The 23,223-nt window shown below is 44.3% G+C and overlaps 1 protein-coding gene across 4 annotated transcripts; it reads right to left on the bottom strand.

Annotated features, from left to right (window-relative positions):
• Positions 1–46: 46 nt before the first annotated feature.
• On the bottom strand, positions 47–23,101 carry lds (transcription termination factor lodestar). 4 transcript variants are annotated; one of them, XM_076126847.1, is made up of 19 exons: positions 22,834–23,101; positions 22,483–22,584; positions 22,069–22,146; positions 21,167–21,705; positions 20,508–20,864; positions 18,750–18,953; positions 18,145–18,274; positions 17,556–17,672; positions 16,810–17,010; positions 12,597–12,716; positions 12,124–12,326; positions 11,297–11,506; positions 10,072–10,263; positions 9,105–9,243; positions 8,596–8,786; positions 8,038–8,218; positions 7,112–7,275; positions 1,636–1,793; positions 47–782 (listed from the first exon to the last, which is right to left on the bottom strand). In XM_076126847.1, exons 1-19 carry the CDS (start codon positions 22,985–22,987, stop codon positions 629–631), a joined length of 3,594 nt encoding a protein of 1,197 aa, XP_075982962.1. In that variant the 5' UTR covers positions 22,988–23,101; the 3' UTR covers positions 47–628. The 4 variants fall into 4 exon arrangements, 1 of the variants encoding a protein (XP_075982962.1); XR_012959919.1 differs by lacking the exons at positions 47–782; positions 1,636–1,793; positions 7,112–7,275; ... (3 more) ...; positions 10,072–10,263; positions 11,297–11,506 and having other exon boundaries at positions 12,186–12,326; positions 14,583–17,010; XR_012959920.1 differs by lacking the exons at positions 47–782; positions 1,636–1,793; positions 7,112–7,275; ... (3 more) ...; positions 10,072–10,263; positions 11,297–11,506 and having other exon boundaries at positions 12,186–12,326; positions 14,583–17,010; positions 23,019–23,087.
• Positions 23,102–23,223: the final 122 nt, after the last annotated feature.

Here is a 23,223-nt window from a genome sequence, read left to right as displayed (position 1 = left end):
TACTAATGCTTTAGTTCTTATAAGGCGTCGTAAAAATACAAGACACTTAAAATTGCATAATCATTTATTATAAAACAAATCTTATAAAATATTAATGTCTATATCTCTAAAATAATATTTTACTCTATATTTTACATTATCTTTGATCGTAGGAATACATAACTTCACTTCATCACTTCACAGGCACTTTTTGTCAAGACAAAGTTTCCAAGACAAATTTTGTCTTGGAAGCTACTGTGAACCTGACCTATTTATGCCAAGAACCACCCCACATCAGCTGGTTTACTCTCGACACTTGAATTCGATTCCATTCCTAACAAATTCGACTTACTATAGCATATTTTCCCTTCATAATAAAGAAAAAAGTATTGACACAAAATAGTATACCATCAATTCGATTTTGACATAAGCTCTAATCCGACACGATTTGAATCTGATTTGGATTCATAATATAGATAGTTCTTGAAGGTGTGCAACATTTCCTTTCCTCATTTCAGTAATGGGTACAATATAATTATAGTTTAAGCATTTTGAATTCAAGTAGCCAGAATTATTAAAAAAAATCCTTATGTGGGTCAACTTTGTATTTTATACCAGACTTAGCACTGAAGTTGGCCGTGTTTTATGGTCATTGTCCCATATTGAACAGCATCTTGAGATCTTCAATGGTTAGTTTGGAGTTGTTAGTGTTCTTGGCGCCGGTGAGCACGTTCTCTGCCAGCTCCAACTTGGCCTCCTGAAGCTTACGTATAGACTGCTCCACTGTATCAACGCACATAAACCTGGGAAATATGTTACATTTATAGCTTTTTCTCGCAATTTTGTGCGCGTCTAGAGATTAACCTGGTTAAAAGTATCAAGTTCGTTAATCTAAGTTATAATTTATCTGTGAATCAAATTTCATTGAAAATATAATAAATAAATATCATACTAAGCAGATTTTGTACTATAATGTCCTCCTAGCCGATACGGCTACGGCGGTCAGTTTCATTGAAACTGGCCATCTGTGCAGGACTTTGTTTATAGTGTCCAAGTGTGTGCACAATACACAGGTATACTCTCTATTCCATCACTCTCATAGTTTGGTGGGACGGATAACCGACACGACCAGTGAGAGGTCAGGCGCAGGATCGACGGCTTTACGTGCTCTCCGAGGCACGGAGGTCTTCGACCTCAACTTCCCAACTCCGGGCAATCTCTAAGAAATTCTTAACAGAAAATCTCAGAAAAGACTTTTTGGCCCGACTCAGGATTCGAACCCGAGACCTCGCACGGCAGCCGCATATACTACCGACCGCGCCACAGAGGCAATTAATTTTGTACTAGTGATCAAATAACTGATAAACATTTTCTAAATTAAAAACGCAGCTCAGAACAGATACTCATGTTCGTCACACTAATGTTTGTCCCGAATGGGATTCGAACGCACTCCATGCAGCGTTATGGTTATTGCGGCGAGGTGACCACGTTAACCACTGTGCGTGCAGTTAAAAATCAAAGCACTTATCATAGTCAATGCTGCAAAGAGCTAATTTACGTGCAGTTCGGAAGGTAGGGCCAATGATAAGAGACGGCAAGAAGGCAAGAAGTCAGATTGTACAAATACATTTGTGGCAAAGTTCATCCAGATGTTACCTGTAAATATGAACGTCCTTCTTCTGGCCGACCCTGTAGATGCGGTCCTGCGCCTGCTCCTCCAACTGAGGGTTCCAGTGAGGGTCGAGCAGCAGCAGGTGGTTGGCGCCACACAGGTTCAGGCCCACTCCGCCCGCGCACAGCGATAGTAACATTACCTGTACAATGAAAACTATTTCGTATATTTTTCCAACATTTTTTTTAATGTTTGTTTGTTTGTTTGTCGTATGGTTAGTGGTCAACCTAGTGTCAAAGTTGTTCAAGCCGCCCGAGAGGACTTTGACGTGGCTTAACGACTGTGGTCTTAGTAGACAACAACCGGGACCGACTTTTAACGTGCCCTTCGAAGCACGGAGACGCCCAGTTCATATGTGGTCACCCATCTATGGAATGATCGCGCCAATGGTTGCTTAACCCACAGATCGTTTACCGACCGGTGAGCGCAACTGGCAATGGGCGCCTTTAAGTCTACTCAAACATTGAATATTGAAAATCTAAGTGAAAGTGAATAACGATCTGCTGCGTTGGTAGTTGGCAACTTGTCGACAATGCATTGATTACTCTTTGTCGACAATGACATTTATTTATTTATTTATTTATTTATTTATCACACTTACATCTAACATTACAGTCACTAAGACTAATGCGTTAGAGAAGTTACAATATATCATTCTTATTTGCTAATAGTATAACTTATTACATAATATGTGGCCTTTGTGAATTCGTTCAGAGAACATAAAAATATATCAGTCCGATCAGCTACATCGTTGAGTGTGCGCAACGCCCGCGTCAGCGGAGCATGCTGCAGCAAGTTAGTGCGCGCTGTCGGTACAGCCAGCAGCCGCGGCCTCCGTCGACGCCCTACATAATCTTCCGGGACATTGAATGTAATCTCACCTAGTATCGTAGGATTATGAATCATCCCTCGCAACACTCTGAACACATACGTAACAAGAGCTACTTCCCTCCTCACTTCCAGCTTGTAGTACCCTACCATGCCAAGTAAAAACAATGTTGGATAGATTGATGGAAATCCTGGATAAAATCCATACAACTTAAGGTACAAGAATCGAATAAATTTATTCTGAATTCTTTCCAACATTGTTTTATACTTCGCTTCATTCGGATTCCAAACTAACGCATTACATTCCAGGTGACTTTTCACTAATGCTTCGTAGAGAGCTCTGATGGCACTAATATTAGTGAATTCCTTTGCTTGTCTTAAGAAAAATCCAAGGTTACGGTATGCCTTCCTACACACATCCACAATATGATTCCGGAAACTTAGGTTTGCACAGAAGCGAACACCCAGATCTTTAACCTCCATAACTCGCTGTATCAACTGCCCTTCTATCTGGTACGGATGGTAACTTGGGTTGTGCGCACGAGAAAATGTTATTAAAGAACACTTATCTATATTGAAATATAGTTTGTTCTCTATACTCCACTTAAAAACATTGTCAATGTCTTGCTGAAGCAAGTAATGATCACCAACTTCTCTCACCACAATACTCAGTTTAATATCATCTGCAAAGAGAAGACACGTAGCCTGGTCAATAACTGTCGGCAAGTCATTGATCATTAAAATGAAAAGAAAAGGTCCCAAATTACTGCCCTGACTCACTCCTGACCACGTGTAGTAGGGTTCAGAGAAATATCCGTCACAGTCGACAAACTGACGGCGATTACTCAAATAACTGGCGAAGAATTTTAGCGTGTGTGGTGTAAAACCAATTGCAGCTAGTTTCTGGATCAAGACATCATTGTCGACTGTATCGAATGCCCTTCGGAAGTCCAGATATGCCACATCCACCTGTAGACCACCATCCAAAGCCGGTGTCACCAATGTCATTTGATGCAACAGATTACCAGTTGTTCCCCTGCCTGGACGGAACCCGTGTTGTGCATCGGACAAATGCGCGCTCACTTGCGAATATAAAGAGTTATGGATAGTCGCCTCAAACACTTTAGCAGGAGCGCAAAGAATTGCCACTGGCCTATAATTACTGGCTTGATTACCACCCTTACCTTTTGGTACCGGAACCACCCGTGTTATTTTCCAGCGATCAGGAAATTTCGCTGACTTAATAAAAATATTAAACAAATGTGATAATGGTCCTACTAACACTGATCTACAGTCCCTAAGTACAAAGGGTGGGATGCCATCTGGCCCTACCGACCGTTTGGCTGGAAGCCTGGAAAGAGCACGTCCTACGTCTGACGGCTTCAGGATATCGAGGTGAGCCCACGCACTACTCGCCGTGACTGCCGCACTCGCTGCCGCCACGTCCAGTACAGCCGGTGTCGAACTGTATACAGAGCCAAAAAATCGCGCGAACTCTTCAGCACACTCTTGACCCGTTAGTGTACATTCATTTTTTATCAAAGTATGTTGACTAGAGGTTCCCCTTTTTGATCTAATATAGTTCCAAAAACCTTGCGGATCCGACGCTAGATGACTTTGCACTTGGTCCCGATAATGGTCATGAGCCAATTTCGTCTCTGCCTTGACTCTCGCCCGACATAGGGAAAACGCTTCATAATCAGCGCTTGACCTTGTCATTTTATACAGCTTATGTAATTTATATTTTAAATTAATGTCTTTTATGATCGCTGGTGTATACCATGCCGGGTAATTACGCGAGGTATTTTTTGATTTACTTTTAATAGGGACACAATCATCAAAAACTTCGTTAAACTTCTGATAAAAAAAATCTAATGCTAAATCTGGCTCATTAATACTATACAAATCATTCCACTCTATTGCAGCAAATAAACTATACATTTGGGTAAAATCAGCTTTGTTAAAGTTCCATTGTTTAAACAGTAAGTCATGTGATGCATCGCTACTGTTCGTTGGTGAATCCAGGTGAGACGCGGCGATGTCGACGGCGACCGCGAGCGGCGGGTGGTATGCATCTACCGGTTGTAGACCCTCTTCGCTTGCACAAACTGTTAAATCGCTACGTCCACTCAACACTAAATCTAGCTGTCTTTCGTTGCAGTTCGGTACCTTATTAAACTGAACTACTTCACAAAAAGCCACAAAGTACTCAAAATAATTACTTACATTACTATTGCACGAAAATAAATTAAAATCTCCTAATATTATAACATTATTCTTATATTTAACACATAAAGTTTCTAATATTTTAAACATTACCATATACTCACTCTCATCACATTGTGGTGGTATATAAACAACGCAACATGTAAACAGAAAACGATTTTGCATATGAACTGTAGCACAAATAAGTTCGAACTTATGGTTATCAATATTAATATTATCAGGCGTTTGTACTCGACGTAACTCAAACTTCGGTGTGGCCACTAAAATCACTCCGCCCTGTTTACGCCCATCAGCTCTGTCACATCGCAATACAGAAAAACCCGACAATACTAGCTCGTTATCGTGAATTGACTCGTTGCATCCGGATTCCGTAATTGCAAATATATCCGACGATGACGACTCCTGTACTGACAAGAATTTTGTTAATTTTGTCCTAAGTCCACGCACATTTTGATAAAAAATGTTAACTGTCTTGTTGGGCTTTGTTATTTGTTGCGGTTGGGGTTGAGCGACGAAACCAAATCCACTCACTGAACTCCACATTTAATGGCCACACCGTAGGATCACATAATTTTTCAAATTTACTTTCATTAACACCTATTTTAAACGACGCATAGTTTCTGTCTGTCTTAGGTATTAGTTTAACAATTTGTATATCTGACTTATCTCCTAGAATGTTTTTTACATACTCAGTTAAATCCACTTCCGTAGTTTCCTTATCCAACCTCCAAACGTGCAAGAATTTCTTCCGTTCGACGGCTTTCAACAACCCAGCAGTGCTACTTCCACCTTTTTTGATAGGATTATACCTTGCTTTTGTTTTAACTTCCGTCCAACCGCCGTTGTTAAGAGTTTCCGCTGTGCTTCTGGCCACACTCGCGTACGTAGTCGAGCGATCGGCCGCTGTCGCTGTTACGCCAGCGCGCGCGACTCCCTGCAACAGTGGCGCGGCCGCGGACGATGCGGGCGGCGCGGCCGGCGCGGGCGGCGCGAACTGCGCCGGTAGGTGCTCCAGTGGCGGGAACGGCGGCCTATGCAACGAGTTGTTTACGCTGCGTTTGGTTACGTTTGATTCCGATATTTCGACGATATTCGGTACTTGGGTCAACGTCAGTTGATGCAAGTGAGTTTTAGCGCGAGTATCGACTTTCGTCAAACTTTCAAATTGTTTTTCTGACTTCAGAACTTTCATTTCTTCTTCCAAAATAATACATCTTTTATGCCATTTATTCAGATCATCTTTCAATTGATTATTTTCCAGTATTAAGTTATTAATTGTAGTTCTAATTTCTTGTGTAAGTTTAGATTCCAAAGCATTTATTTTTGCAATAATGCTTCCATTAACACTGTCTAAAATACCTGATATGCCGCTTTGGATTGACTTTTGAACCAGTAATATTTCTTCCATAGTACAAGTCTCAATAGATTGCGACGCTTCGTCCTTCTTTTCCTTGTCAATCAGACCCGATCTAGTGCTCATGGTGCGGGCCGGCGTCACATCGGTTATTCGAACGCGTTTAGTAACGTTCGTACAAGTATCACACTTGAACTTGCTTTTTAATTGTATCTTTTTATCCAAGTACTGAGCCGAAGTAATGTTCTGACAGGTATAATGGAATTCCGATTTACATCCAATGCATTTGAGTAGCTCCCCCGGTGCAATTTTGTTGTTGCATTCACCACAACTCATTGTTAAAATTCACCAAGTCACTGCGCGACAGAGACGGATAGATTCACGCGCGCTAGGTGTGAGCGAGAACGGTGCGTGGTTCGCTTGGCGTCGGCAACGCGGTTATTATGCACAAGTTTTATGTTTCAATAACTCACAAAATCCACTGAGTTCACACTGTACTCCATTTACACGAGCTGATAAACGTTGGTTGGCTGATAAACATGTCATTGTGGTAGTTAGTAATTTAGTAATCGACGCGTTAGCCACTAGTGGCTAACGCGTCGATACGCTAGTCGATGTCGGGACAGTTGAAGCTGTCCCATTAAGCTGGCGACGTCGCCACGGTTGCTCGGTAAAGTCGGCAGTTCTCGCCACGACAGATACATGAGACCGCGACCGGAGTCTGCGACCGTTACTTGACTTTATTTTATGGATTTGAAACAGTTCGCAAGCAAGATCGAAAAGACAGATCGTAAGTAAAGTCGAGGGCGTAGTCTCCGATTGCGGTCTCCTGCCTCCGTTCTGCTCGTGAACCGCCACTTTAAGTTAGGTTCCTTATGTCCGGTTTCCATCGCGAGCGGAAAAGTATCATTAATGACGCAAATCGCATACTTCGAAACTCCAGTTCGGTGGAAATACAAGTATGCAGTTTCGGTTTGCGAATTCAACGAAGTCATCGATGGGTCCGTTCCGTTCTCGGTGGAGACCGGGCTACCTTCGGCCGTGTGGCTCACCCTGACGTCGGAGCGCGGGTCGTTGAGCGCGGCGACGAGCGGCGCGCGCGCGGCCACGGCCACGGCGCCGCTGAGCGTGACGCAGCGCACGCCGCCGCGCCGCAGCTCGGCCTCCACCAGGCGCAGCACGCCCGTCCACTGCGACACCACCACCGCCTTGTCGCCTGCACAACGCGCACTCGATATCCTACCCGCTATACTCGAGCCGTTACTGACGTGCCGACTACGGCATAATCGAAACGATCAGAAAAGCAACGATAGCCGCCTTTACACACACACTCTATCGCGCATGAAAGAACGGTCGCGCGTGTAAGAGCGGGGGTAAAAAAAATGTGCAAGGGAAAAGCAATGACCACGCGCCGCGCTCGTCTGTCGAGTCCGCGAAGAAAATCGCTCTCGCGTTATCCTGCACGCTCATGAGAACGTGCGATAGTGTGTGTGTGTGTAAAGTTGACTAATGTGTCAGTGCAAGCGAGAAACTAAGTACGAATAAATGACATAACTTAGTTCGCACGTTTGAAATGGCCCGAGTATAGTCAATATTCGACGACCGCATTCGTTGAAACCCGCTAACTATTATTTATGCACGCTCAGACGGAATGAACTTAAGACTGCTCTTTAGTTCATAACACCTGAACGTACGCGGGACTTGCGGGAGCACATTTTACAAGATTCATAGAATACCATCATATCATATGAGACATTTTTGGTCAATGGTCGGCCTAGTGTCAAAGTCCCTTAACATGACTTAACGACTGCTACCTTATAATGCTAGGTTTCTGAGATACTTAACGGTAGTTTATCTAGTCAATAGTGTTTTTTTTTTAATATGAGTTTAAACGATATTGAAATGTATCTCAGAAATCATTTAACATACTGTGTAAAGTACAAAAACAGTCAGTTCAAACAATAACGATAGAACGTACCTTTGTGTACGAATACGTCGTTGTTGAGACAGTCCATGACGGCGCTGATCTTGGACGAGCGGCGCGCCAGCTCGAACACGGGGTTGTTGGGCGACAGCACGGAGCGGATGGCCTCCGCCGCCGTCGTGCCCTCGCCCTCCCCCTCCCCCGGGCCCTCCTCCTCGTCGTCCGACTTCTTACTCTGCGGATAATACGGTTAATATAAAAGACTACCTATCCACAGGGGAAGAGAAACGAAAAAATTCAGCTAAAAAAATGCCGTCGTTGTGCTTGTAAGCGTATGTAATACGGTAGTTGCCAGTCAAATCAGCTACTCTTTATGAAATGTCAAAAACACATTTTAGTACAGAAATACGAGGTAGTGACGTCACTATTGCAGATTTTCGTTGATATCAAATAAGTGTCTAGTCTAGTAAAATGTTTCAGTCATGTAATAATTACAATTTCAACATTATTTACGAAAAAAGCTACGTAGTCTGAGTATTTTAGATGAACCTTTTCCGAGTACGAGTTTAATAATTTTTCGTGAAGCCAGGCAAGGAGGCAATCGTCGCATACCTTCCTGCGATCCTGCTGGTCGTCCAGCGACAGCTTGTGGAGCTCGGCCAGCAGGTCGTGCGCGGGCTCGTCGGGCTCGTGCGCCGCGCTCTCCTCGTCCAACATGGCGGCGATGAGCCCGCAGTGACAACACACCTGGCGCAGCCGCAGCAGCAGCACTAAGATCTCGTGAGATTTCACTGGCTTTGCTCCTGTTATTCAGATAAAAACATTTGTGTCACATAACGGCTGTCTTCGGACGGAAGGGAATGACGCAGGCGTTTCCAGTTCGAGTCTTGTTTATCGATTTAGTGTAGTATTTCGCGAGAAAAAACAGGTATACCCTAGCTTATAATAATATAATATTAGTAAGATATTAGGATATTTCTAAATAGTAGCCCGGAGTTTGAGTACTAACATTGGTGATGACGTAACATGGGTGTATTTCATACAGGTTTGATGTTGTGTATGTGAATCATCTGCAATAGATGGACACAGGCCAATGATGATGATGGTGGAGTGTACTATACCTTGCAAGGCAATCATCTTCTTATGCATCTTGGCGTATGCGGTATCCTTCCCGGCGGAGGTGAATCCTTGCAAGTCGGCGTTCTTCTCCGCTCGCTGGTGCAGGAACTGCGCGAACAACGTCTTCGAGAACACCAGCACCTGAACAATCATTAAAACTCTTAGAGAGACGCTCATTGCTAGTTGCGCACACCGGTAAAATATTAGAGGGGTAAGCAAACTCAACGCGGACATTTTATACATGGGTGGCCGCGTAAGAGTATTTTACAATTTTACAGTTAGTATTGAAATGTCACGTTGCCACACCGTCGCCACGTGAGGTAGGTGACATACATTGCGTCCTGAGACAGGGCACTGATGGTATTTGAGCTGAGCGTCTTCCTGCTTCAGAGGCCATATAGTAACTTTAAACAAAAACAAAAAACAAGTTTGGAATAAAATAGAAAGGAAAATAAAAGGTTGACGCAGAAGTCGGAACTGAATAAATTAATACGGGGCTCCGTTGATTGGACAATAAAGAAGGAAAGTGGTTCGCGTTACGCATTCGAGTAAGAAGTCTTCAAAATAAAACAGACGAAAAGACTAAATGACTTCGATAAGTCATTGTTGCCTAGGGTTCGAACCGTCGACCACTAGCATTGAAGGCGCCAACTTATATCACTCGGCTAATCTATACTAATATTATAAAGGTGAAGAGTTTGATTGTTTGTTTGTTTGAACGCGCTAATCTCATGAACTACTGATCCGATTTGAAAAATTATTTCAGTGTTAGATAGCCCATTTATCGAGTAAGGCTATAGGCTATATATCATCACGCTACGACCAATAGGAGCAGAGTACCATTGAAAAATGTTACAAAAACGGGGAAAAAATTCACTCATTCTCTCTAATGTGACGCAAGCGAAGGTGCGCGGGTCAGCTAGTTCCGATATATTTAGAAAAAATGTATCCGTAACTCGTATACGTTACCTTTTGGTACACGTTCATCTCAGCCTGCGAGAGAGTGACATGCTTGTGGTGTGCGGAGCGCTGCGGGAGGCAGTCCAGCTGGCCCTTCTGCTGCAGCTGGGCCTTGGTCCGGCGCAGCAGCAGGCACTGCATGATCGTGCTCATGCGCTCTTGACCGCCCAGACTCTTGTTGTCGATCCATTTCTTCCACATCTGTCAAAGTACCACCACTTGTTAGTTATCAAATAGCTCACTAGCCCCCGGTTTCTGAGTAAAGTAATATTTTGTCGAATTCTGGCATTTTATGTCACTTTGCCAAATAGGCTATCCTACTATCCACAAAATGGTTTTGAAAGTGATATATACTGTGAGATCGTCGAAGGGCGAGCACTTGAGGAACTTGACGAGCGCGAACAGGTCGAGGTCCTTGTTCTGCACGGGCGTGCCCGTCAGGCACCAGCGCCGCGACGCCCGCAGCCCGCAGCCCGCAGCCCGCACACTTGCTTAGACTGAGTAGTGATGATACATAAATATATACTGACGGTGAGATCGTCGAAGGGCGAGCACTTGAGGAACTTGACGAGCGCGAACAGGTCGAGGTCCTTGTTCTGCACGGGCGTGCCCGTCAGGCACCAGCGCCGCGACGCCCGCAGCCCGCAGCCCGCAGCCCGCACACTTGCTTAGACTGAGTAGTGATGATACATAAATATATACTGACGGTGAGATCGTCGAAGGGCGAGCACTTGAGGAACTTGACGAGCGCGAACAGGTCGAGGTCCTTGTTCTGCACGGGCGTGCCCGTCAGGCACCAGCGCCGCGACGCCCGCAGCCCGCAGCCCGCAGCCCGCACACTTGCTTAGACTGAGTAGTGATGATACATAAATATATACTGACGGTGAGATCGTCGAAGGGCGAGCACTTGAGGAACTTGACGAGCGCGAACAGGTCGAGGTCCTTGTTCTGCACGGGCGTGCCCGTCAGGCACCAGCGCCGCGACGCCCGCAGCCCGCAGCCCGCAGCCCGCACACTTGCTTAGACTGAGTAGTGATGATACATAAATATATACTGACGGTGAGATCGTCGAAGGGCGAGCACTTGAGGAACTTGACGAGCGCGAACAGGTCGAGGTCCTTGTTCTGCACGGGCGTGCCCGTCAGGCACCAGCGCCGCGACGCCCGCAGCCCGCAGCCCGCAGCCCGCACACTTGCTTAGACTGAGTAGTGATGATACATAAATATATACTGACGGTGAGATCGTCGAAGGGCGAGCACTTGAGGAACTTGACGAGCGCGAACAGGTCGAGGTCCTTGTTCTGCACGGGCGTGCCCGTCAGGCACCAGCGCCGCGACGCCCGCAGCCCGCACACGGCCCCGCACGTGGCCGACTTGTAGTTGCGGACTATATGAGCCTCGTCGAGGATCACGCGCCGCCACCGCACTCGCATCAGCACCCCGTTCTACAGACATGATGAACGTCAGTACTAGTCACCGTACAGAAGTGTACGATACACGTTTAGAACGCCTTCGTATCAGCATCTCTCTGGCGTATGGCTTCGTATAACCGATGGCGCAACATAAACGCCGCTAGACGAGATAAATCCTAGCGTGTTCACTTCGGAACTTTTAGAAAATACCTCCAGATTTATATTTCGTCTCGACCTCTAGAGGGACTCGAAACCCGAGATGGAGGTAATCGCATTTCACGACACGGCTCAGATGTAGTCGCGAACAAGAATGTGCGACTTTTGTGTGTCTCAATATAGCAAAAATAAAAGAACAAAGACTGAGGCTTTTTGCATATATTCAGGATACATATTAGGTCGGGGAAAAAGTCTTTTCGCATTATAGTATGTATGAACTTGTAATAAAATCTTTTCTCTACACAGAAAAGTCCGATATTAGGGTACCTCACGAGCTCACTGAAAGAAACCTAATTAACCGTGTGCTCATTTGTGATTCATGAAGCCAAAGAGATTTTATTACAAGTCTTTTTCCCCGACCTAAAATTTGATATTCCATAGCAGGTGAATTTACTATGACCCATACAATCGACCGCGTCAGCCACAGACGGTACCTTCTCGCTGTCGCGCTGCAGGATGTTGTAGGTGGTGGCCACGAGGTCGTGCGCGGCCAGGCGCTGCGGCTGCGCGGCGCGCGCGGGCCCGTGGTGCAGCGCCACGGACAGCGCATGCGCGGCGCAGTGCTTGTCCACCTCGCCGCGCCACTGCTGCAGCAGCGACGCCGGGCACACCACCAGCGTGCCGCCGCGCACCACCGCTGCGGACACACCACACGCTCCGATCCATACTTGCATACTGATATTATACATGCGAAACTAACTCTGTCTGTCTGTCTGTTACTCAATCACGCCTAAACTACTGAACCGATTGCCATGAAGTTTGGTAAGAAGATATTTTGATACCCGAGAAAGGACATAGGCTACTTTTTACCCCGGGAAAATGATGCATTCCCATGGGAAAATTCAGGTGGCGGACGAAGTCGCGGATAAAAGCTAGTAAATTATAAAGTAGCAATAATAACACTTACTTTTAGACTTGTTAGGGTGGTCGTCGTCGTCGTCATCATCTTGATCGTCGATGGAGCTCTCCTTGTCGGCGAGGATCAGTGATATCATCGTGATGGTCTTACCCAGACCCATGTCGTCCGCTATCAACAACAAACATCATATTTTCTATACTGATAATAAAATATGCGGCCGCTCGCGACTTAGGTCACTTCTGTTAGTCATAGCGTAAGCGCAGTGATTTAGGTCGCCACGCCGATACCACTGCGTCGGGAGGCCGTGGGTTCGATTCCCACGCGGAGCAATTATTTGTGCGATCTACAAATAATTGTTTCGGGTCTGGTTGTGCTTTGTGTCCGTTCTTTGTATGTTTGTAAAAGTCCCCGCAACACAAGAGCAATTCTTAGTGCGGGAGTTGTCTTTTTTTTAAAAGAAAAAAAAATATAGCCTTCTTCATTAATAGATTAAACAACTAAATAAAAATAGTTTAAATAAACATACTCTTCGATTTTATATAATGAATCGTTATTTAAAACTAGCTGACCCGGCGAATTTCGTACCGCCTTAGCGTAGCAATGATGCACACCTTTATTAACTTTAATAACCACGTTTCCGAACAAACGCTGCTCTTTCAAAATAGTCTATGGCTGACATTGACACACGTTACGCGCGTTTTTTAAAATATGCAGCATTAAATGTCTATTTTTCAATATTTCTGAGAGAATTTTTTTATATTTTTTCCGTAAGAACCTTCTTCTAATAACACAATAACAAATACAACACAAAAAGAATTAGTAAAATCGGTCCAGCCATTCACGCCTGATGCCGTGACCAAGGAAAACGGGTTTCATTTTTATATATATAGATTATGTAACAATATAATATTATATTCCTAACTAATTTCTGTTAGAGCGTAGAGTATTACAACAGTGCACAGTGAGGAAATCGTGGATGGAACCATCTTACACGTTTTGAGTGCCTCCGTGGCTCGGAAGGCACGTTAAATTGTGGCTCCCGGCTATCATTTTCGAAGATCTTTGTCAATCGTTAACAGTAGTCAGAAGCTTGAAAGTCTGACAAACAGTTTTACCGAGGAGTATCATGTTAAAACCCAGGTAACTGTGTTGAGGAGTTCCAATAGGCAGTCGCTCCATGTAAAATACTGGTATTCAGCTGCAGCCGGTGAGTCTGGAAACTGACTTCAAGATAGTTGGGAGAAAGGCTCGGCTGATTAATTTTATTAGTGCAGTCAATTAAGCTTAAATTAGGTAAGAATCTCGGAATTCGAGATACCCAGCTGTAAGTCTGTAAATACTTGTATATTGACACCCTAAAAGTTGTCTCAAAACCTACATATGGTAGGGTGTACGCAACTATAAAATTTCAAGGTCCAAAGTCCCAAAAACCGGTTTTTTGAGCTTTTTTTGTAAATATCTCATTTCCTATGGAATTTTTGCATTCGTATTCATTACCAATATTGTACAGTATAAAATTCTCTACAAATTTTGTTTGAATTTTTTTTTTACGGTGAACCGTTTTCGAGATATAGGGGGGAGAGCGCGCGGTCACAGGATCATTTCAAGTCAACCGGTGCCTCCGGTCGAAGATGCGACATATATAGTTGATGAACTATCGATAAATCAATGATTATAATAATAAATAAATTTAACCCATAATATTGGTAATGAATACGAATGCAAAAATTCCATAGGAAATGAGATATTTACAAAAAAAAGCTCAAAAAACCGGTTTTTGGGACTTTGGACCTTGAAATTTTATAGTTGCGTACACCCTACCATATGTAGGTTTTGAGACAACTTTTAGGGTGTCAATATACAAGTATTTACAGACTTACAGCTGGGTATCTCGAATTCCGAGGTGAACTTACTATAATGACTGGACTATATAAAAAAAATACAATAGTGTACAGCGCGTGCAGCTGGTGCGGCAGCAGGAGGGCCCGCAGGATAAAGTATGTGATGTATGTAGGACATGGTGGTGCACAGTACCGAGTATCCCGGCGCGGGGCCGCTGCGTCTCCCGCCAGCGCAGCCAGGCCAGCGCGTGCAGCTGGTGCGGCAGCAGGAGGGCCCGCAGGATAAAGTATGTGATGTATGTAGGACATGGTGGTGCACAGTACCGAGTATCCCGGCGCGGGGCCGCTGCGTCTCCCGCCAGCGCAGCCAGGCCAGCGCGTGCAGCTGGTGCGGCAGCAGGAGGGCCCGCAGGATAAAGTATGTGATGTATGTAGGACATGGTGGTGCACAGTACCGAGTATCCCGGCGCGGGGCCGCTGCGTCTCCCGCCAGCGCAGCCAGGCCAGCGCGTGCAGCTGGTGCGGCAGCAGGAGGGCCCGCAGGATAAAGTATGTGATGTATGTAGGACATGGTGGTGCACAGTACCGAGTATCCCGGCGCGGGGCCGCTGCGTCTCCCGCCAGCGCAGCCAGGCCAGCGCGTGCAGCTGGTGCGGCAGCAGGAGGGCCCGCAGGATAAAGTATGTGATGTATGTAGGACATGGTGGTGCACAGTACCGAGTATCCCGGCGCGGGGCCGCTGCGTCTCCCGCCAGCGCAGCCAGGCCAGCGCGTGCAGCTGGTGCGGCAGCAGGAGGGCCCGCAGGATAAAGTATGTGATGTATGTAGGACATGGTGGTGCACAGTACCGAGTATCCCGGCGCGGGGCCGCTGCGTCTCCCGCCAGCGCAGCCAGGCCAGCGCGTGCAGCTGGTGCGGCAGCAGGAGGGCCCGCAGGATAAAGTATGTGATGTATGTAGGACATGGTGGTGCACAGTACCGAGTATCCCGGCGCGGGGCCGCTGCGTCTCCCGCCAGCGCAGCCAGGCCAGCGCGTGCAGCTGGTGCGGCAGCAGGAGGGCCCGCAGGATAAAGTATGTGATGTATGTAGGACATGGTGGTGCACAGTACCGAGTATCCCGGCGCGGGGCCGCTGCGTCTCCCGCCAGCGCAGCCAGGCCAGCGCGTGCAGCTGGTGCGGCAGCAGGAGGGCCCGCAGGATAAAGTATGTGATGTATGTAGGACATGGTGGTGCACAGTACCGAGTATCCCGGCGCGGGGCCGCTGCGTCTCCCGCCAGCGCAGCCAGGCCAGCGCGTGCAGCTGGTGCGGCAGCAGGAGGGCCCGCAGGATAAAGTATGTGATGTATGTAGGACATGGTGGTGCACAGTACCGAGTATCCCGGCGCGGGGCCGCTGCGTCTCCCGCCAGCGCAGCCAGGCCAGCGCGTGCAGCTGGTGCGGCAGCAGGAGGGCCCGCAGGATAAAGTATGTGATGTATGTAGGACATGGTGGTGCACAGTACCGAGTATCCCGGCGCGGGGCCGCTGCGTCTCCCGCCAGCGCAGCCAGGCCAGCGCGTGCAGCTGGTGCGGCAGCAGGAGGGCCCGCAGGATAAAGTATGTGATGTATGTAGGACATGGTGGTGCACAGTACCGAGTATCCCGGCGCGGGGCCGCTGCGTCTCCCGCCAGCGCAGCCAGGCCAGCGCGTGCAGCTGGTGCGGCAGCAGGAGGGCCCGCAGGATAAAGTATGTGATGTATGTAGGACATGGTGGTGCACAGTACCGAGTATCCCGGCGCGGGGCCGCTGCGTCTCCCGCCAGCGCAGCCAGGCCAGCGCGTGCAGCTGGTGCGGCAGCAGGAGGGCCCGCAGGATAAAGTATGTGATGTATGTAGGACATGGTGGTGCACAGTACCGAGTATCCCGGCGCGGGGCCGCTGCGTCTCCCGCCAGCGCAGCCAGGCCAGCGCGTGCAGCTGGTGCGGCAGCAGGAGGGCCCGCAGGATAAAGTATGTGATGTATGTAGGACATGGTGGTGCACAGTACCGAGTATCCCGGCGCGGGGCCGCTGCGTCTCCCGCCAGCGCAGCCAGGCCAGCGCGTGCAGCTGGTGCGGCAGCAGGAGGGCCCGCAGGATAAAGTATGTGATGTATGTAGGACATGGTGGTGCACAGTACCGAGTATCCCGGCGCGGGGCCGCTGCGTCTCCCGCCAGCGCAGCCAGGCCAGCGCGTGCAGCTGGTGCGGCAGCAGGAGGGCCCGCAGGATAAAGTATGTGATGTATGTAGGACATGGTGGTGCACAGTACCGAGTATCCCGGCGCGGGGCCGCTGCGTCTCCCGCCAGCGCAGCCAGGCCAGCGCGTGCAGCTGGTGCGGCAGCAGGAGGGCCCGCAGGATAAAGTATGTGATGTATGTAGGACATGGTGGTGCACAGTACCGAGTATCCCGGCGCGGGGCCGCTGCGTCTCCCGCCAGCGCAGCCAGGCCAGCGCGTGCAGCTGGTGCGGCAGCAGGAGGGCCCGCAGGCCGCGCGGGGCCTCAGCGCGGGTCCCCTCGGCCGGCCGCGAGCCCAGCGACTCGTACAGCGCGCGCAGAGTCTCCAGGATCACGTTGCGCTCCGCCATGTGCGTGGCCATCGCTGCCCACATGTAACATATTTAAGGCGTCAGCTTGCGTTTTTCAGAGGACAGGGTGACCTTAGTGTCCATCTTAGAGACAATCGGGGATAAAAGTAGCGACCCCACAAACTTGAAAATAAGCTTCTACTAACATACACAATAAAAAATAAAATTACGTCCTCTGAAAAATGTTACTCTAAATATAACTATTGGAGTAAGTTTGTGGCACGATTCTGAGAATAAATCACTTTAAAATATGTATACATGTAGATTAAACGGCAGGCAGTCTGCTGTCTGGTGCCTATTTTCCATAAGTTTCCCTAGACAATGGGAACCTCTGCCCCTTTTTTGAAGGTCAATATGTTTTTTATTCGTTATTAATTTCACTGTTTTTATAATTGAAGTGATTCAGTTTAACGGTAAAAGAATTTTGTTTAAGATTTTGCATTATATAATCTTGTGACCAGCAATAAATAAGTGTGATGTAATTAGTGTTTGTCTTTGCTTCCACTCCAAATTTCCTAAAAAATGTATTAAACAAATACTTGTTAAATGCAGTAATCACCTTGTTTGCCGAACATGCGCGGTTGTACGGCATTGCTCGCCTTCTGTATGTCGTCCCAGGACAAACCCTCGTTCTTGTCGAAGCCGTCACGGGCTATGTCGCTAGCCGTCGGGTTATCTACCAAATACATACATTATATACACAAACAATATAATAAAAAATCTTCAACTTACCTAAAAACTTCACCCTTTAAAATGATGTGCCATATGCGTGCGTTATAACACATAATACAATACATGACGTCATTTGGTATGATCCTTACAAACTTCCCTGGCTTCATTCACATCCATATATCTTGTCATACAGAATTAATTTGATTCGTCGATCTACATTCACTACAAACATTGTATGAATGCGAAAAATTGCTAGTTTTCTCCTTACAAAAATTATTAATATCGTTATATTAGCGGCCCACCCCGGCTACGCGCAGGTGGATGGATATATTTTATTCTGGCAATTAAAATAACCCATATTAATCAGTGATAAAGTAGCATTGAACTTTTTTGGAAAATTCGCTACAAACATACAAATCTTTCTATTATATAATATTAGTATAGACTGTATAGAGTATACATGTATATAGCCTCACCAGGTTCAACGATCATGTTGGCGACCTTATCTCCTTGGATTCGAACCTGCTCCTCCAAGTTGGTGAGCCGTTCGATCAGCTTACCTCCGCCATCAGGCAGAGTATCCACATCCATCTCCTCTAATAAATACTGGATAAAAATACAATTTTAAAGAAATTATTAATTTAAAAACCTATTATATTACGCCTAAACCCCTAACCTTTTTTGATTAAATTTATCACGGAGATTATTTAAGACCCGGAATCAAACATAGGCTAGACATTAAGAGTATTCTGGCCAACATTCGTAAAGTTTCATTTAAACCAGTCAACTGTTCAGAATTGTGTTTAGAGTGTCCAAGTGTATGCACAATACACAGATACACTCTCATAGCCTGGTGGGACGGATAACGGACACGACCAGTGCGAGGTCAGGCTTTAAGTACTCTCCGAGGCACGGAGGTCTACAACTAGAAAATTCTTAATAGAAATACTCAAAAAAACCTTCTTGGTCCCACGCAGGATTCGAAATTTCGAACCCGAGATCTCTTGCGCAACAGTTGCATACACTACCGACCGCATCAGAGGCTGTAAAATTATCATTATAGTGCAGAAAGTATAGTTACCCTAATATTTTTCAAGTCTTCCTGCAGCGCGTTCAGTTTCAAGAGTTCCGTCTCTCTGATATGTTTCTTGACGTATACAACTTGTTGGTTAGGATAGCTGGGGGGGGCCAAGTACTGCTTGATGTTCTGCGACAACGGCCTCGAGACACCATCCTGCTTGGGCTTCGGCGACTTCTTGCGCACCGGCGACTTTTCCACCTTCACCTATTAAAGAACTCATTACTATACCACTAGTGGGCAAGGGTCCAGAAACGGGGAAAAGGACAATTGCAAGTTGACGACTTTGTAATATGTCTTCCAGAATCGCGAGAATTTGTTAGACCTTTAGGGAGAAACCATGCCCAAGTGCGAGTTGGCAACTTTGCATGTCTTCCAAAATTGTGAGAATTTGTTGGCACGCAAGGTTGCGTCACGGTGTTTTCCTTCACTAATATAACAAGGTGACAATTATTTTAATACACTCATAACTTGGAATAGTCATGCCGTGTATCGTTTCGGGTTTGAACCGTCGACTATAAATGTCACTTGCTCTACGGTGAAAACCTGCCTTGCATGCTTAAAAAATTGTTTAATACATTTCTTGAGGGGATACAAAGTCCCCAACCCGCACAATATACACATAACTTCGAAAAGTCACTGGTGTGTTTGCCTTGGGTTGCGAATCAACGACTACTTGCGTGGGAGGCGCTAACTTGTACCACTGGGCTATCATTGCGTAACATCTAATATAGTTATCTATGAAATGAGATTGACCCTTAGCGCCGTGCTCTTCTAATTATTCAAAATCAAATAATTTATTAATTTAAGTCAAATACTGACACTTACGATAGTCAATGATACAGAGAGTGAATTAACCGTGGCTTCGGAAGGTAGGGCCAATGAGAAGAGCTGGCAAGAAACAAATGGTTTTAACAATATTAAATTTTGTGTTTGGTACAAATCATTGAAGATATAAGGACATGCTACCAACACTACCGAACACGCTTCAGTCATAACATAAATGAAATCAATATATTATTGTTCATCAACTTACAGTTTTCGGACTTTTAGGCATATTGATGGTTTAAAGATTACTTCATAATGTTATATAACAACCACAAGTCACAGAACAATTCACTTTACACTCGATTTCACTCAAACTTGCCGACGCGTACAAAATTCCGTTGACATTCAAATAAGATTTGTCTACCCACATTTGAAAAAGTTCATTACTTCATTAGTTTATGAATGTACAAAAAAGTACCCTTCAATAGGGTAGTTGACTACCAGTCAAATTAGCTACTCTTTATTATATGTCAAACACATTATTTTTATAGAAATACGACATTGTACAAATAAATGCCTTGCCTAATATAATGTTTTAGTCTATAATAATTTTAATATTAACATATATGAGAATCAGACAACCGTTGTCCAATGATATTGATTTATTTATTATTATTTAATAAATAGGTATATAATATGTACATATACAAAATAACTTTTAAGAGGACAAATATTTTTTTTGGAGGATCGAAAAAATTTATTAACTAGTCTTTAATAATACGATTGATTTAATAGTACTATAGAGATAGGTCGATCTCTAGGTTTAAGCAACGCTTGCCGAAGTCGTACTGTAGATGGGTGGCTCAAAACTGATACTTGTGCTTATCACACAAATATTTGTCCTGGATAAAATTTAAACCCACCACACGCAGTGTAACTTTAATTGCGGCGAGGTGAACACTTTAACACTATTAAAAACTTGAAAAAACTTACATAATCTTCATCGTCATCACTGCTCAGTGCAATGATCTCTGGCTTCGAATCAATGATAGTTACATCATCATCATATCTTATATAGTTCTCTTTATTTTGCACTTTATTCCCTACATCTGTAGGTGAATTTTTATTGGAATCAATTACTATACATTCGTCGTTCTTCTCTGAAGTGTCTGTCAAAGATTTTCGTAAAGCCGGTGAGTTTGTAACATCTTTGAATGGGCTTGTAAATGGAGAACATGACAATCTTGAAGAATCTCCGTCTTGTGGATGCTGTTCGGAGGTTTTAAGAGGCAGGCCTTCAGGTAAATCAGAAAGACTGGCTGCCGAACTCCGATTGGACTCTGGCGGGCTCTGAAATATTAAAAAAAATTACTTACTCAAATAAAATTATTGGAACAGTACAGAGATATAGTAGTAAGAGAGATTTGTTTTCCTTTTCACTTAAGAATTGTAGCTTGTCTGTTCTCACATGATCAATTGCTCTTGTCTCATGGGGACTTTTACAAACATTTGAACAATGGACACACCGTACAACCAGACCCTAAACCACTATTTGTGGATGGCACAAATATTGTTCCGAGTGGGATCAAACCCACTATCCAACCCACGATCGTAAATATATAAGTTAATTTTAAAAATACATAATAACTTACATCATCAGATTGAATAAAATCTGAATCGTCTGTGTCATGTTCATCTCTGGGTACGACACCCATGATGCTCATACGTGTCGCTCGGGACATCACCATCTGATCTTCATCTGGACCATCATTATCCGAGTCTATCACTTCATCCACCTTACTATCTACCGAGCCTTGAGCAGCAACATTGCTTGTTTTATTCAAGCTTTCGTCAACATCATACTCAATAGTACTGTCAGACCTGTTCACATCACTTGTATGTTCATCAGCTTTTCCATCATCATCACATTTATTACTCTCATCACTCTCTACAACACTGTCACTGTCCGTAATAATCTGATTTTTGTGACTAGATATTTTTAACGGTGTATCTTTCAAACATTGTAACTTCTTATGCTGATCATGTTCAATAATAATAGAGTTCTCTGTATCTGAGTCTAATAGTATCATACGTTTTTTAGTTTTACGACCTATTATTGATTCATTGGTTTCGGGTGATTTCTTTTTTATTGGTGGTCTACGTTTTGGTATCATTTCTGGTGAGCACTGATCTGTGGCATAAAAAAAATTATAAAAATACCAACTTTATCTAATAATCTATTCCATAAAACCTGTGTTACCAAACATTGTAAACAATGATTGCTGTATTTAAAAAAAAAGCAGAATGTAAGCATTTCATTGTGGGCTTTCAGTTATATCTATAGAAAGATCTATTGATTGGATGATTGAAGAGCAATAGCTTTGCAGTTTAATCCAGAGAAATTATAAATAGGTAATTCACTATGATATTGCATCATTGTTCAAATTGTTTGGCAACACCTTTTTCTGATTTCAAATAATTTCTGTAATGATGTTTCATTACACTGATAAATATTTTTTTTATTTTCAAGCAAAATGGCTTTACAATATCTCACCATCCTCATCTGAAGAACTGAGAACTAGTTTACTGGATGATTCTGACTGTCTTCTGATGCTGCCTCTCTTACTGCCATCTAAAAGTAGTTTTAAAGGCTAAATGTGATGTAATTTTTTTTAATAAGTATATTATTTTTATTAATAAGTATTAGCAAGAAAATCTGTACAGTCCAGCAGTAGGACATTAATGAATTGAATTTATTTATTAATTAAAGTTTAAACATTTCTGCAACCATTGGTGTTTTTAAGGGTTCAGTAAATGGGTTTTTTTTATTCAATCAGATTGCTATATTGCATTATGGTGTTAGGTTAGGTTAGGTATCCTGGGCTTTTCCGCACTTAGCCTCTTAAATGGGCCTTTGATGCATTATGGTGTTTGATTGAACTTATTGGCTACATAAGTTGAAACTTACCATCATCACTGCTACATATTATATGATTATCAGCCACACTGCTGCGTCTGACCACTGACTTAGATACGTTTCTATCTGGACTCCTTCCATTATCACTTTCATCTAGCAGGTATATTATATAGGTAGTTATCATTATTCAGTACAACATAATCTTATTATATAATTTTCAATAAGGTGATATGTAAGGTAAGGTTTGATGATCTTAACTTATCTTTAAAATTACATTTATCATTGTTGAGAGTTCATTTAAGTGATGAAACAACACAACTTGTGTGTAACAGAAATATACCTAGTATTAACATACAAAAAGTTAAAAATTATGACTTAATAATCAAGAAATTGCTATATTACCGTCTGTATACTCGTCAGATTCTGCCACAAAAACTGTGTGGTTCTTTTTCTTAGCACATAAGGAGTCCTCAGTCAAACTGTTGTCAATAAATTCTGAATCCGAACCACTACCAGCCGTAGTAGCGTCGCGATACTCAAAGAATGAACTCTCCATTATTAAATTATAATTAAGAGTGTACACTCACGATTTTAATAACACTTTGTTACTATCATAAAATACATAAAGTAATTTCAATCGAAGACAACAAAACTCATTCTCATTCAAAACTGTTTTTGAAAGCAAATTGTCGTTTAATCAACGTTTTGTTGTTCATAGTTCAAAATCTTTATTTTCCATGTATAGTGTCGTGAATGATAAAACATATTTTTTTCACGTAATTATTTGGTTAG

The sequence above is a fragment of the Anticarsia gemmatalis genome, chromosome 19 (genome assembly GCF_050436995.1).
Source record: "Anticarsia gemmatalis isolate Benzon Research Colony breed Stoneville strain chromosome 19, ilAntGemm2 primary, whole genome shotgun sequence".
Lineage (NCBI taxonomy): Eukaryota > Metazoa > Arthropoda > Insecta > Lepidoptera > Erebidae > Anticarsia > Anticarsia gemmatalis.
This window is presented reverse-complemented; position numbering and strand designations above follow the sequence as displayed.